Raw genomic sequence first — 14998 nt, 5'->3', positions numbered from 1 at the left:
GTTTGATAATTCTGATTAAAACAGAATATAACTAGAATATAACTTGACTACGCTTTTCCAAAAGATGGACGGAAGTATTTGGCATTATGTTTATTGCATATGTACAGTCCAGAACCGCTAGCTGTTGATCGCGCCTCTTCGGTCAAGACATTGTTAGTTTTCTTAAATTACAGCAGTGTGTGTGCGGTGAAGTCCTTGCGGCTGTCAAAAACAGGTGGCAGGTTGAATGTCCCAGATGCATCCATCTTCCTGGAGTCTCCCACACTTAACCCCCTAGTTACAGCAGTGGATATTAACACATTCAAGCTCATAGTTTCACAGCCTGGCCAGTGAAATGGCTTGAATGTCTTGACAAAACCAACATAAAGTCACTGCTAGCAACAGACAACAATATAAGCATTTTGCAACACTCATATCCCACTAAGTGGAGGACAAATAAAGCCCTAGACTTGTGCATGGTTTCATGGTGATGGTGTTATTCTCAGGCACTTGTATCAAAAGTAACACTTCATCTTGTTCCTTCCTCCAGTTGATCGGACAGTTCTGCAACATTCAGACAGCTGTGTGAGGACCAAACGGCCTTGTCACAGAGCAGGAGCCGTGTGTCTTATCAGTCCTTCTAGTGACAAGTTTTCAGTCTAACATGGTCTCAGAGAATGAGCCCCGGCTCTTCTGAGTCTGTTCCAGTCTGTTTAGGATGAACTGGCTGGTGTCAATAAATCGTTCCACACAATTAACGAAGCACATTTCTGTCCTTGAATCCAACTTTGGCCCGGGCTTATCCATACATTTCTCCTGGAGAAGGAGACAGAACAATTTAGGTATTACTAGTAACATTAGTAGGGCTGCAATAATCTGCTGATTGTTCTGTGAAACATCAGAAAATAGTGAAAAATTTAAATTTCCCTAATTTCCTTCAATACAGTAGCCATTTTTCTGTAATGTGAGCTTTAACTTTTCATACTTTAAATACATTTTCCAGAATACACTTACGTACTTAGCATGTTCAATGCACGACTTATATTTGAGTATTTTTTTTACTGTGTGGTATTAGTACTTTTAAGTAAACGAAGTTAAAGGATCTCAATGACTTCTTCGACCACTGTTAACGTTTGCGTAGGATAAGCTAAAGTGATCGGAGTAACATACGGACAGCTGGGTTACAAATGGGGCTACGTGTGGCCTAATGTATACAACTGGGCATAATTATTTAGTAGCTGAAAATAAAACCCTTATATGCAAGTTTTACGTGTACATATGATAAACCGGCTTTAAGTTACAACCACAGACGCATGAGTAAAAAGCACATAGCTGAGCTTCACTGCTAGCTTAAACCTGATCTTACCCAGCAAACATCAGCCATTTGATGCACCAGTTGCTGAAATCTTTGTTTTTGAGACTCGATTTCGATGAACTGCTGAAGCTGAGGGTCGGCTGTCGCTCCCTGGCCGTCCATATTTTTCTAAAAAGAGGTCGTAAAGGTAATATTTTTGTAATTATGAATGCCTTGTAGCTGTATTGCTGACCTTCACGTGTGTGAATGGACAACGGGAAGCAGGAATTAGTTCAGCCAATCACGGAGCGCGTTCCTCTTACGTCGCTTGTCATCACATGTACGTAATTTTCATTAAAAAAAAAAAAAAAAAATAACAAACTTGGACTGGACATTTGTGTACTTGCAACGAATTGGGCGAGCGCTATGGCATTTAACTTACATACAGAGAATTTGTAGTTATTATAATGCAAAATTTTGTTTATTCATTTTAAAATCTTAAATCTTGTTTTTCTAAAAGATTACCAGTATTTTCTGCCTCTACTTCTCAATGAATTATTCATGGGTTCACATATTGTACAAAATCTCTAAAATGTCATCAAAACAAAAAGAGTATATGCACAAATAGCTAATCATTAGAGCTGCATTTCACACTTAGAATTCAATCTGCCTGCTTTTTCTTATAGTATTTATTTACCTTTATTTTTAGAAACCTCTCATGAGACTTGATTATAGTTTCCAGTTGCAAAAGATGTCTAAATTTCATCAACAAGGTCTTACTGCAGAAAAACCATGTCTTTGTACAAAACTTTTTGCCGACACAACCACTGAGGAAAAATAAATACATTGAATACATAACCAGAGAGAATAAATCTCTGTATTTATAGCATTGGATTGACACAATCATTGTTTTCCTTGCAAGCTCATGAAATGAAAATGCTAAAATCTTTTAGTAGAAATTCCTCCAGTTATGAGTTTCTGAAATCTAAATGTACGAATAATGTGGAACTCCCATTTTTCTAATATTTAGTGGCAAAAAAACACAGACTTTTCAGACAAATTAAGAGAAGTACAATACAAAACATGTCATGATATACATCACATCAAGAGTTAGATATATCATCAACAAATATGATTTTTGTAAAGAGGAAGAAGACACAATAAAACATTTATTTTGTGAAAGCCCTTTTACAATAGTATTCTGGAGACAGAGGAGTAATTTGCCAGTCAAACAACCCTTTCAATTATGTAATGAAAGCAAGAACCAAAAATACAAAGGCCTATTAATCTTATTAGGCAAATTTCAAATTCAAATTTTCTAAATCCCACCCATCTTTTGAACTATTCATTATTAAATGTATAAGTTATTATAATACATATTATACACGTTTGTTAAACTTTAATGATTTGAAATGTGTACATGTTTTCAGTCTGCTTCAGAGGTTACTATAGATATGTATTTATTTATTTAGCTTAATTTTTCACTCCTCTGTCTTTATGTATCACCTTTGACCTTTGTGTGTTCACACTTTACTTTACTGATGTACATCTTATTTTTTATATGTACTTTACTCTTTAAAAAAATGATGAAGTGAATGTCTGATTATAGTTGTCATGTCGCCCTTTTTATGTGTGACGTTCTAAATAAGAATCTTTAAATTATTTGATTGAACAGATCAATCTTATACCAACCTATGCAAAATCATTATTGTTACACTAAAACAGGCCTATTAGATATTTTGTTATTTTCATTTCATATGATATTTCGGTAATTTCAAAGCCTGGTATACTTGGCTGTTATTTGTGCAATACATCTGCTCTTTCAAAGCTTGTTTCCACATGCAAAGTTGTCTACTTTCCACAATGATTCCACAGAATACAGTTAAAACAGATACAATATTTTTTAATCCAACAACCTTCAATAAAATATACACATTTTAAATGCTGATCTATAGGACTGTACTTATGTGATAGGAAAGCTATTCTTATCATTGAGCTATAATGGTTTTCACATTACGCATATTCACATTACAGAGGACCTCAGTGTGGCTGAGTTGTCTCATGTTCAAGTTGTGAACTGTTTTTCCAGTGACATTCAGAGATGCTTCTCTGTGGGGATGAGAGTGAACTGTCTGGATGTGTGTCGGTGTGGTCTATTTCGAGATCTACTGGAGCTCGTACAGCAGATCCTGAACAGTCAGCGACAGCTCTTGAAAGGTGGGTCTCTCATCTGGTTTCTGAAAACAAAATAAGAAGAATTTGTGAGATTGGTGTTTAGAAAATATTTTCATATACTGTCATCAACTTGTAAAAGGTCATTGTCATAACAGCCATCAGTTAGTAGAGGAAGAAGTACTCACTGTATAATTTTACTTTAATAAAAGTACACAAGAATAGGCATCAAGTAAAGTATGAAAAGTAAAAGAACTCATTGTAGTACAAGTACTCTGGTGCTCAGTAAAGCTTGACTAAATGCTTTCAGTTACATTTCACCACTGCCCACAGTTCAATACAAAATTCACTTACTTCACACCAACAGCTTGACATAATGCTGTAAACCTTCTCATTGGCCAGCTGGGGGCGGTAGAGGCGCAGGCCTCGCGACACTTGATCCACTATTTCCGTATTGTTAAGGCGTTCATACGGAAGGCGGCCCAAAGTATAGACCTCCCACATAAGAACCCCTGGATGTTTATAGAAAAAAAGTTATGACACTTTAATACAGATGTGGATTCATCAACATTCATAGACATTTAAACATAGATTACACTTATAACTGACCAGAAATGCAGTAAGGAACTGTCAGCTGATACTGAAAAATATTCTGTGCATTATGTTTACTCACCATATGCCCAGATGTCCGACTTGCTGCTGAATTTGCAGTAGAGTAGGACCTCGGGAGGTGACCAGCGAACAGGGAACTTGGAACCTGCTGAGCTTGTGTACTCGTCGTCTAAGACATATCTAAGAGAGTGGTGAAAGATCCTTTACTTAAAGCGTGAAAGCACAAAACCACAGTGTAAAAATACTGACGTTTTGTCAACTAACTGTACTAAAAGTATCAAAACTAAAAACATGCACTGTGAAGAAAAAATGGCCCCCATGAGTGTTGCCCAATGTCAACTAAAACTGTAAAAGTAATGTAGTTTAGAAAAAAATTAAATATTTCCCTCTAAAATGTAGAGGAGTCAAAGTATAAACTAGCATAAAATTTAAATTCTTGAGCAAAGTACCTAAAAATTCTACTAGTGTAGCAAGGGGATTTTAGTATTGTATTTCATTAGGCACCAGTTCATGTGAAGTATTTTACCTTGACAGTCCAAAGTCAGTCACTTTGACAGTACCATTGCCATCTACTAAACAGTTCCTGGCAGCCTGAGAATAAAACAAACAACACTCTTGATTTTGGTGTAATAATTAAACTTTTAGCATCATCTTCAAACACATAATCCCATCGTATCTCAATGTAGCATGATGCAGTGATGTAGGAATGTAGTGGTATTTGCTCTGCATTGTTACACAGAAGATCTTTGTCTCTCACCAGATCTCTGTGGATGTACTGCTGTGACTCAAGGTAGGCCATGCCCTCAGAGACGTCTTTACACATCTCTAGCAGCTGGATGGTTGTTGGGTGCTGCTTCAGGCCCTCCCTGAGGTACGTCAGCAAGCAGCCATTTGAAAGGAACTCAGTCACTATGTAAATGGGTCTTTGTTTGGTGCAGACACCATATAGCTGGACTAGGTTCTCATGGCGAAGCTTCCTGGTTTGAGAAAAAGGAGAAGGAAGTTAAGTATTATGAATTGGTTTTCCTCACAGAAGTTACAGAACCTACACTTCCCAGTGTGACACATCAGTTTTTTGAGTCTCAAGCATAAAATCAACACGGACTCAATTAAGGTTTTGAATTGCAGTCACCGAGCTGAGCAGTCAAGAATGTGAACCAGTCCAAATTAAGAATCTGTTAAGACTCTTAAGTTTTGCTTACATCATGGTTTTGGCCTCTTCGATGAAATCATCTTCAGACATGGAGCCCTCTTTAATCATCTTAATGGCCACGTCATTCACGCCCTGCCACTTCCCATACTTCACCACTCCGAACTGACCAGTGCCCAGCTCTTTGATGAAGGTGAGGTGGTGGGGGTCAATCTCCCACACACCTGGAGAAAACAAGAGAGAATGGAGGAGGATTTTTATATCTGCAGCTTCAACGTTAAAGGAATAGTTTAATATTTTGGCAGATATGCTTGTATTTGCTTGACTGATACCACTATCAGTAACCACCAGCATGTAACAATACAAGAAAGAGAATTAGCGTACTTCCAAAAATGTTAAACTATTCCTTTAATAATCAAAATAAAAAGTCACACTCTTACCATAGCCAAGCCCTGCTGTTGATGGAGGCCGCGTCCGGTTAGACACAATGTATTTCAGCCTGCTAACCATACCTGGTGAGGGAGATAACAAAAACACATCATTACCTGTAAGGTCAACATTTTTTGATGGGTAGATGTTTGACTTTTTCCATTTCCTGCTGTTACAACCAAATTTGAATTATTTCTTACTGTACGACAGATATCGGATAGTTAAAATCTAATTTTTTAAAAATTAAATATTCATATATTAAGAGCTACTGTGTTAACCTGCTGAATTGTGCTGGTGGTAGTTGATGAGCTCTGGGATGGTGCCGAAATTATGCTTCTCTGCAAGATAAAACAGGCCTTGTGGGGTGGTGCAGATGTTATAATGCCTGCAGCTTCCACCTGTTTCCCTGGGGAGAGAAAAGCAAGAGCAACTTAAATTAGATTTAGTCAACAGGTTCTCATCAACACAGGAATCTATCATCTATCATGTATGCATGAGTAGGTAATATCTCCACAATGTAGTTCTGTCGTAGAGCTCTGCGATGAAAAAGTTCTGCAGGCAGATTAGTCCAAGTTTTGCATGAAAAATTTACATCTCTCTCCCTCTGTCGCCCACTGTTTCCGCTTTCACTACAAGCAGCTTTTCTTTTGATACATTCACACATGAGTGGAGACACCCGCATATTAATGCCACACCATTCAGCAGTGTTTTAACACCACTCATTTTACTCACCCTCCACCCTTACTGAACAAAGACACAGTGTATTTCCCAGCCTTGCTGGAGTCCCGTACCAAGAAGCCTCCATCTTTGTTCTGAGAACAAGAAACAACAACACATAAGCATATATTTTATGAATTAAATCATTTATTCAACAGTACCATTGTGTATGTCAGTCATTGAGTTTACCTCAGTCTTTAACAGCTTTTCTGCCTGGCTACGGTTCATATTCTTGCAATACCAGCTGTGAAAATAGATTGAATATCGGATTTCCTGAGTACTATTTGAATTCATTGTTCTTCCAAAAAAAAAAAACAATTATAGGTCTAATGACGATGAACTGGGAAAATTCAACAGTTTAGGACAGAACAATTGTACCCATACTCACTCAAATCTTTCTAGTTCACTTTCTGCTTCCACAACATAATTACTAGGTATGTATCCCTCTTTGCTGCAAAAGAAAACAAATCACATTGTAGATATCAATACTGTCTCCATAAATCTAAACTAGCTGTTAGTTAGCTACACCAGTAGCATCTCGTAAACAAATTCTATTCCCTAGAGCTCGATATACAAATTAAATTCATTCAAATTAGAGATTGTCGGTATGTTATGTTTTTGTTTTGTATGTTTTATTAATCATACATAGAGTAAAAACACATCCATACAGATGTACATATTCAGATCTTTGTGTCTACTCTTAAAACGCTGTCCCCTGTTCTAAATGCACTTATTTTAACGTATGTGCTTCAAAGACACCTATAAATATTTCACCCGTATTTGTCGCGGGCTCTCCACCAGTTTGTGTCAGACTTCTCGAGGATTGTGTACTCCTCATCTTTCCTCAGCTCCAGGTCTTGTTCTGTCATGGGTGTGTAGTTATACTCAGCTATGACCGTCATGCCCACAGAAGGTGCAGGTGGCTCAAGAGGCTGTGGAGGTAAAGGCCGGCCAGGCTTCTCCTGAAACAGCATGAGATTATTGGATGTATTTGCAGGACAAAATAGTCTGTCTGTAATTTGTGAATATTAATGTAAAAGGACTGGGTGTGTACCTCTGTTGGGGTAGGAGGAAGAGGTTTCCTGGATCCCCTTCGCCGAGATGGTTTAGATGTAAAGCCTATTAATGATATTATTTGATACATACATGGATTAATGAAAAGGTTTAGCTGTTGCTTGTTGCACATTTCAAGCCAAAAGCAATTTGTTCTCACCATTCTTACTATCCAGCACTTTGCAACCCATAGCTTGTTTAACTTCCTGGTGGCAGCACAGCCACACCCCATCGACCCAGAAACAAGGATGGTATTTCTGCATCAGATCCTTGTTGAAGCGCACCACTATTCACAAATATAGACACACGCACGCACGTAGGACATTTACATTAAATCAACATTTGTATTTGCATAGCCATGTAACTCCTGTGTTGTGCAGGTATTGGGTGATGCTAAGATATGGCCTAATATTGCATACATAAGATACTGTGACTGACAAGATACATAAATATAAGATAGATGTGTATATCTATGTGCGTGTACTTACTTTCTTTTAGCTTCTTTATCCAATTATCCCGAATATCTTCATTCTTTGCAAAGACGTACAACGGCCCTTCATCATAAATGATCTGTGGCAAAAGTGAAAAAGAAAATAAAAACGTTAGCTGTGTGTGAGATCTCTTATGCACAGTACTGCAGAACAGTGCTAAATGTGTGACAAAGTCTGCATTCAAATGTATTCACTGCAGTTCAGCAAGGAACATTAACTGTTACTTGCTCTCTCTTTGACGGCTAATGCCAGTCATACACATTTATACCTTGCTCCCTTGTCATGTGATTTAACATGTGTTCAATGGCAACACCTGCACAGTCACTGAAAGTCCCTAGTTCATTTGAGTGTGAGAAACAGTTTCACTTCTTAACAATTGACTTTCACATTATTAACTATTGGAGGATTGGACAGCTTTTGTCTGTCAAGCAGAAAACTAGGTCTTATGTTACAAGGCTGTGTTGGTTCCTGCAGGTTCTACATGGGGAAAGATGGTGGAAAATGGGAAACACTGTCAAACACAGCTTTATTTATTATTGCACTAGAGTTGCCTAAATTGATTATGTGATGCCATTCTTGCCTATTTACATTACACATGGTTTGTCTGTATTTTTCATGACTGTCATAAGGTGGATTCTGAAGTTAAATGACAAAAAATGTCTACCTGGAAAGCATAAATGCGCTCGACCGGGCAATTGGGCTCCGGCTGGACACTCTCTACACACTTGATCTTCTCCAGGTCAACCGATCCTCTCAAACCTTTTCGCTTCTGCTTAACAGATGAGGAAACAGTCGGGTAACTCAGGGATAAACAAACAAATGTAGCTGAAACAGTTTTTTTTATAGGTTACCAACAAAATCAATCTGAGACAAATGTGATGCTAGTTCAAAAAAGGATTTCTTGCAGTTCCACATACGTACCCCTTTGTCGGGATCAAAATCATAGTAGGCTATTTTTTCCTGGGTGAGAACAAACCATCTCTCCTTGTAGTTCAAAGGGGATGTCTTCTTCTTCTGCTGAGATCTTTTAATGAAGATTTCTTCCAATATACTGTCTGACATGATTTAGTCAGAATTGATCTACATGGAAACAAGGAATAATGAATGCATTTGTAAAGTATGACTGTTTTATGTGTGGCAGAACAACACTACACTACATTTGCACCTCAACTCAAGCAGTAATGACTGTTGAGAGCTGTGACTGACTCATCTGTCACCATTGGGCTTAGCTTCACAATGTTGCCTTGAGTTGTGTTGCACTTCACACTTAATTATTCAGGGTTTTCGTTTCCTTTAAGTTTTTTTTAAAGTATTTTTAGAAGTTTAAGATAATACCTACCCACTCTAGACAGAGTCCAGGCAATGCCTCTACAACACCAGAGACTTCAGATCTGGAAAGGGATGGAGAGACATGCAGCATGAGTGCGAGCACATATCAGCGCGTGATTAGCCATAGTTTGCATAAGCCCTGCTTTTCATGCCAGCAACATCCTCTGTGTCCAAAATTTCCCCTTCGTGGCACATCTGTTTGTCTCAGCTATTATATCCTGGTCATCATCACGCTGGCCCAAAAGCACTTCCCAGCTTTTGTACTGGGAAGCCGTGCAAGGAAATGTTGGATTAATGCGTCCACCAAATCCCTGGTCTGCAAATATAGGTTTTACATGATGGGTTCACATTATTCTTCCGCTTCGTAGATTGTTATGTGAGAACTTGTATGGGATCACCCAATCACCCACATCCAATCATCTGAATCTAAAATTTTTAGGGGGTTTTGTAGTTGATGTCGCAGCGGCGTAGACATCTTTCTTGTTAGGGCAACTGTGCTCTCTCACAGTGCAGACACACACACATATGTTACTTTGGACCTAATTTTGAATGCTATTTTAGGATCCAGCAACCTGGTTGTTAATACAATAACCCAGTTACATAGGTTTGTGGAACACATGAAAATGTATAACCTTAGATAAGTAACAAAATCTAAATTAGTTTACTGGCAAACTGATAAAATATCAAACAATCTCACCATCACAAGGCTACCTCTCTCTCTCTCTCACATACATACATTCACTCACCCTCTTGCACGCATAATTACATTTTACCCGCATTATAAGATAAGTACGCAAATGAAAAAGCCTGTCTCTTCTTAGTTTATGACAGCTTATTGTGTCTTGTTTTCAACATCTGCTAACCACCTGTGCTGAAATTACACTTGCATCTCCAAAACAAGACAGGGCCTCTATTGATACCACTGCCCAAACCCAAATCACATTCAAACACTGCCTTTACAAAAAGAGCATGATTCTCAGAGGTATTTCCAACAAACAAAAACTTTGCTGTCATGTCTAAACTGTGTTCTGGACACATTTTTTTTTCTAAAATACAACAATAGAACACAGTGCACTAATGGAAGAAAGTCTTAGTGCCATATTGCCAGGTCAAATACAGACTATCAAATGTTCAAACTCACCCTTGTCACACAGCTGAATGCTCACTGTTTGTTAGTCTCTGGAAGACGTGTTTGCACTTCAGCTCAGCCTATTTTCAGCTTGTGAGCACTTCCTTCTATCATATGAACTGTAACACTACCAGAAGCTTCTGTCACTCCCTGCTAACCAGGAGTGTGACATTTCTTCACACTAGAGTGACAATACCTATTAGTTTTGTCTGTACCGTCATGAATAGACAGCTGTGTTCCCTATTCTGTGAAGCATTGTTTACTCATTCCTCATTTGTTGCAACCCAGTGTTTTCTCAGATCACTAACTTGAGCAGAGGTCAGTAAACTCTGACAATGGATAATCAATACATTGATGTACCATCTCCCCTCTTTGTCTCCGACCAATTGGAGCCAGTTGACTGAAACTGTACGTCCATATTTCACCGTATCGTGGCCACCAGAAAGATATTTTTCTTTTTTTCTTCTCTGAAGGGAGTTGACTCATGGTGGCTGACACAGACAAACTGATAGGGAAGTTGCATCAGTGTTGTACTGCAACATGAAGGGAGAAGAAACCAAGTGCCCTGCAGCACTTCAGCCTGACATAATCTCTCTCTTAAGTATAGTTATGGTTGTGTTTAAAGTGTATGTTACATGTCTATAATGTGTGCTGTTTCACATTACTTCACCACTCACTACTTCCAAGTATATACAGTGGTCTCTTAGATTAGATTTGCTGAATTCATCTCTGTTTTTGCACAACACAACTACACTTTAACACTCTGCAGAGAGCTTTTTTTTCTCAGTTTCTAATGGTTATCTTTTCAGTTGCTTGTGTGGTTTTTGGTTGTGAAATTCAATATGCTACATCTATCCACGAAATCAAGTGAAATTGTGCTCAAAAATTGCACTAGTAATTTTCAGCAACTCAAAAGTCAAGCCAAAGAAAGAAAAAGACATAAAAAAACCCCACTTTAATCTCACACAAGCATCTAATCACAAGAAAATATGTTAACCATTTCCGACTTGAGTGGCTGTCAGAGTGATGGGAAAAAATATCTTTGTAAGTTGTAAATATCACCAACTGTGTCACTTTGTTGGCGCTCGCACGGCAGTGATACATGCATTAAAATGAAATGGCTCCAGTTAAATAAGCTATACAGATGAATGAACATGTTTTAGGATGGGATGCAGTTATTTGTGTGATGTCCGCCAAGTATGACACAGCAAGCACCATGAAAGAGTTGGTTTAACAGGAACCTGTCAAGATGCTCTTTTTTCCTGACATTTCCTGACAGATAAGTAGTATGTGCAATGTGTGTATGTGTGTTGGTCTGTGCATATAAGAGAGAGTGGCAGTGGGAGAAAAAGAGAGTGAGAAACATAGAACAAGCCGTGCAAGCCAACCACAAAGAATATACCCCCCACACATCAGCTGAATTACCATATCAGTTTAAAATTGTGGTGGTTTTGAAGAGGTCACTTGTCAGAACACACAAATAGGAATTAGGATGTGATGCATCTAAGTAAGGGTCATTTAAGGAAACTTTGAGACTGCAATGGACAGAAGTGCTCATTAATTCATCATAGATCATTATGTAACCACATGAAACTACATTCTGGTGATGCAGTCAGTACAAAGGTTTTTAAAAAACATGTAATGAGTTTTCATCAATGCAAGGCGTAGCAGAACACACCACAGTACATCACTGTGAACAAAAGACTCAGAAACAAGTACAAAATCTTTGCCTTTTAGCAGATAATGTCACAGTAATTTGACATATGTATTTGTAGCTTTGTGGTGAGCACACTCTTCATTCTGGATTTGCATACAAACTGAATATTGGTGGGTTTCGCTTCAGTACTTGCAAAAACTTGCATAATACTTTCTGCTACTTTTGTCCACATTCTGTCAAATCAAATATATGACTAAAAATACCTCTTAGACTTACATATTACATTCATAGAGCAATGCAACTTACCCACACTCCCCAGAAAGTGAAGCATCAGACACACTACAGGTACTGAGGATTGTAGCGACGGCCTTTCCCTCAGTTGCTCGCCTTCCATTAAATGTTAGTCTGTGATGCAAGAAGCTTAAACTCACCCCCACAGAGAGGAATCGGCTCTGCTTACTTCCCCTTTTTCTTCCTGCTCATTTTCATATCAGCCCTCTGGACAGTTTTGGTGATAAGTGGAAGCAGAGCTAAACATTAACACAGGACTATGTTCATCCTTGGCTTCTATACTCTTACACTTTTATTTTGAGAGTATTTTTTATTTTTTAGTCTACTGCTAACTTGCAGCCTCAGGAGATAAACACACTTCAAACTCATAACTTTTGCAGGCATTGTGGAGTTTATGCTCACTGTGTTTTACAAATATTAAATATATAACACTTTACATTTGAGATTTAATTTTTTATTTGCAGTTTGCGTCCTCCTGGTATTTCTCGCCGCTAGGGGGCAGACAGCAGGGCTACAACCGTTTCACAGCTGAGGTCTACGGGTCTACTTTAAGAAGTGCTTCCGGTCTCTGCCTCCCTCTTTTCCTCTGCATTGGGTCGCAGCCATGGTATGAAATTACTACACGAATACACTTTACTCAATCAAACGCAATCTTGCCGATTAAAAAGCCATTTTTGCATCTAGTCAACTCAGATATGTGACAAATGTGTCGATACGCACACCGATGTTAATATTTGCCATCATTGTGCGTGTTTTACGCTGTTAGATTGTCCTCAAATGATGCCTGATGTGTTGGTGGCGAAATGCAGCTGCTAGTCGTGCCTTAACAGGAACCGGCCTTTCTCTTAGGAAGCTTAGAGTTTAATGTCAAAGCTACCGTAATGGCAAATAAAAACCTTTTAATTTTTCTTTACATTGCTTTAGTAAGACATGTTTAGGGACTCATTTCCTACTGAATTCACGTTAAATGCAGTGTTAGCATGCTAGCTAACGTCAGCTACCCTTACCGCTGAGCGCAGCGCTAACGGTGTAAACGATGAACATGAGCTTTCTAGCCACTAACATCAATTTAAAAACATGTCTTTTGTACAACACGGCACCGGTTACACAATTTGACCTGTGAAACGGCCCCGTTGTACTCAATGCATTATCTGTTAGCGGCTGCTAGCAAGGCTAATTGATAGTGGATTGCATTTCCTCATGCGTTAGCTTTGCTAATCGATGTCTTCTAAATTGTTACGGAGGTGTAATTTGACCAGTCTGCTTTTAGGCGTTATTGCATGCATCAACGTTTATTTTCTATGTTGTCCAGGTGAACGTCCCGAAGACCCGCAGGACCTACTGCAAGAAGTGCAAGAAGCACCAGCCCCACAAAGTTACCCAGTACAAGAAGGGAAAGGACTCCCTCTATGCACAGGGTAAACAGTCTGTTAAGAACGGTTCATATTTTTGCGTGTGGTAAGCTCTCTGCCTAATGAAATGTAGCTGAACTGTAAATGTTTTGCAGGTAAGAGGAGATACGACAGAAAGCAGAGTGGGTACGGTGGTCAGACGAAGCCAATTTTCCGCAAAAAGGCAAGTAAAGTCTTAGTTCTGTTTGGCCAGGCTTGTCTAATGTTGTGACAGAGGTGGAGTCTAACTAAAACATTGTCTGTACAGGCTAAGACTACAAAGAAGATTGTGTTGAGGCTTGAGTGTGTGGAGCCCAACTGCAGATCCAAGAGAATGCTGGCCATCAAGAGATGCAAGCACTTCGAGTTGGGTGGTGACAAGAAGAGAAAGGTAGGCGTCATTGGTGTCCTTTTATGTTTTTGAAATGTCTGTATTCACTCTCTCTGGGTACTGTTTTTCATGTGATACAGAACACTACCATGTGCTCTGAATCGTGTAGTAACAGGATGTAAGTCTATGCAGTAAACCCCAAAAAGCAGATGCACTGTTATTTGAATTACACCGCTTACCCAGATTATATTTTACTTTTATTTTTTAAATAAAATATTTTTTTTAATTTTATTGAATATTAATCAGCACAACTATTTGCTTGTTGACCAGTGAGTGTGCCCTTTGACACCTACAAGGGGGTTGAAGAAATGGGGACAGTATTGAAAAGGCTGGACAAATAGCTGTCTAAGTTGGAGTATGTTTAGAAACGTAACACTAAAGAGGCAGCATAAAATTAAAGAAATACTGCCCACAAGTGCACGTTTCAATGTAGACAGCAGAGGATTTGGGAAGACTGTCAAAATATATTGTGGGTGAATGGCACGGCCTGTAACTGGAGGCATGTTACTACTAAAAAAAAAAAAATGGAGTGGTCACAAAGGTGTTGATATAGATTCATAAAACTCTGGAAACTGTATTTAAGGGATTAGTGGACAGTGTATGTTTTATTTGTAAAACATTCTGTATTCCCCCATCCAAAATGTTTGGAACAGACTAAGATAGTATATAAGAAGTGATTTGTAATCCAAATACTAGATCATAAATGTTATGGAATCGCCAGCAGCATTCAAAGTCAATCACAAACCTTTGACATTTTGGTGTCATGTGTTGTTCAACTACCCTTAAGTCATATTTAAACAAATGTTTCCCTCTGTTGTCTTACAGGGCCAGGTCATCCAGTTCTAAACTGTGGTCCATTCTTCTGGATGAAGTCACTATTTTCAATAAATGTGTTAAAACAAATCTGTGAGTT

The 14998-nt window shown here is 38.6% G+C and overlaps 3 protein-coding genes across 5 annotated transcripts; 1 reads left to right on the top strand and 2 right to left on the bottom strand.

The window, feature by feature from the left end:
* Window positions 1–66: 66 nt before the first annotated feature.
* Window positions 67–1545, bottom strand: timm8a (translocase of inner mitochondrial membrane 8 homolog A (yeast)). Its single transcript, XM_041047829.1, has 2 exons — window positions 1346–1545; window positions 67–795 (listed from the first exon to the last, which is right to left on the bottom strand). The coding sequence occupies exons 1-2, from the start codon at window positions 1454–1456 to the stop codon at window positions 634–636; spliced, it is 273 nt and encodes a 90-aa protein (XP_040903763.1). The 5' UTR covers window positions 1457–1545; the 3' UTR covers window positions 67–633.
* A 253-nt stretch (window positions 1546–1798) lies between these two features.
* Window positions 1799–12457, bottom strand: btk (Bruton agammaglobulinemia tyrosine kinase). Of its 3 annotated transcripts, none has more exons than XM_041047821.1 (19): window positions 12319–12457; window positions 9237–9288; window positions 8819–8977; window positions 8562–8666; window positions 7895–7976; window positions 7567–7692; window positions 7408–7472; window positions 7128–7315; window positions 6742–6804; window positions 6543–6597; window positions 6369–6448; window positions 5915–6042; window positions 5648–5719; window positions 5260–5431; window positions 4815–5034; window positions 4584–4648; window positions 4119–4237; window positions 3800–3957; window positions 1799–3510 (listed from the first exon to the last, which is right to left on the bottom strand). In XM_041047821.1, exons 3-19 carry the CDS (start codon window positions 8957–8959, stop codon window positions 3439–3441), a joined length of 1911 nt encoding a protein of 636 aa, XP_040903755.1. In that variant the 5' UTR covers window positions 8960–8977; window positions 9237–9288; window positions 12319–12457; the 3' UTR covers window positions 1799–3438. The 3 variants fall into 3 exon arrangements, with proteins under 3 accessions (XP_040903755.1, XP_040903756.1, XP_040903757.1); XM_041047822.1 differs by lacking the exon at window positions 12319–12457 and adding an exon at window positions 10368–12280; XM_041047823.1 differs by lacking the exon at window positions 9237–9288 and having other exon boundaries at window positions 12319–12424.
* A 401-nt stretch (window positions 12458–12858) lies between these two features.
* On the top strand, window positions 12859–14988 carry rpl36a (ribosomal protein L36A). The gene is made up of 5 exons (XM_041047828.1): window positions 12859–12910; window positions 13616–13721; window positions 13811–13878; window positions 13963–14085; window positions 14911–14988. Exons 1-5 carry the CDS (start codon window positions 12908–12910, stop codon window positions 14929–14931), a joined length of 321 nt encoding a protein of 106 aa, XP_040903762.1. The 5' UTR covers window positions 12859–12907; the 3' UTR covers window positions 14932–14988.
* The last annotated feature ends 10 nt before the right edge of the window (window positions 14989–14998 follow it).

Source organism: Toxotes jaculatrix, chromosome 10 (assembly GCF_017976425.1).
Source record: "Toxotes jaculatrix isolate fToxJac2 chromosome 10, fToxJac2.pri, whole genome shotgun sequence".
Classification (NCBI taxonomy): Eukaryota; Metazoa; Chordata; class Actinopteri; family Toxotidae; genus Toxotes; species Toxotes jaculatrix.
The sequence above is the reverse complement of the archived record's forward strand: the minus strand, read 5'-3'. Positions and strand labels throughout refer to the sequence as shown.

What these genes read in the sequence shown, in the direction of transcription:
- timm8a (XM_041047829.1), bottom strand. Translation starts at nt 1,456, where the DNA reads ATGGACGGCCAGGGAGCGACAGCCGACCCTCAGCTTCAGCAGTTCATC. An exon ending in AAATGGCTGATGTTTGCTGG is followed by an intron (nt 796 to 1,345) that starts GTAAGATCAGGT and finishes CTCCTTCTCCAG; the next exon opens with GAGAAATGTATGGATAAGCC.
- btk (XM_041047821.1), bottom strand. Translation starts at nt 8,959, where the DNA reads ATGTCAGACAGTATATTGGAAGAAATCTTCATTAAAAGATCTCAGCAG. An exon ending in ACTGACTTTGGACTGTCAAG is followed by an intron (nt 4,238 to 4,583) that starts GTAAAATACTTC and finishes CCACTCTCTTAG; the next exon opens with ATATGTCTTAGACGACGAGT. An exon ending in GTCGGACATCTGGGCATATG is followed by an intron (nt 3,958 to 4,118) that starts GTGAGTAAACAT and finishes ATAAACATCCAG; the next exon opens with GGGTTCTTATGTGGGAGGTC.
- rpl36a (XM_041047828.1), top strand. An exon ending in GGACTCCCTCTATGCACAGG is followed by an intron (nt 13,722 to 13,810) that starts GTAAACAGTCTG and finishes AATGTTTTGCAG; the next exon opens with GTAAGAGGAGATACGACAGA. An exon ending in GTGGTGACAAGAAGAGAAAG is followed by an intron (nt 14,086 to 14,910) that starts GTAGGCGTCATT and finishes GTTGTCTTACAG; the next exon opens with GGCCAGGTCATCCAGTTCTA.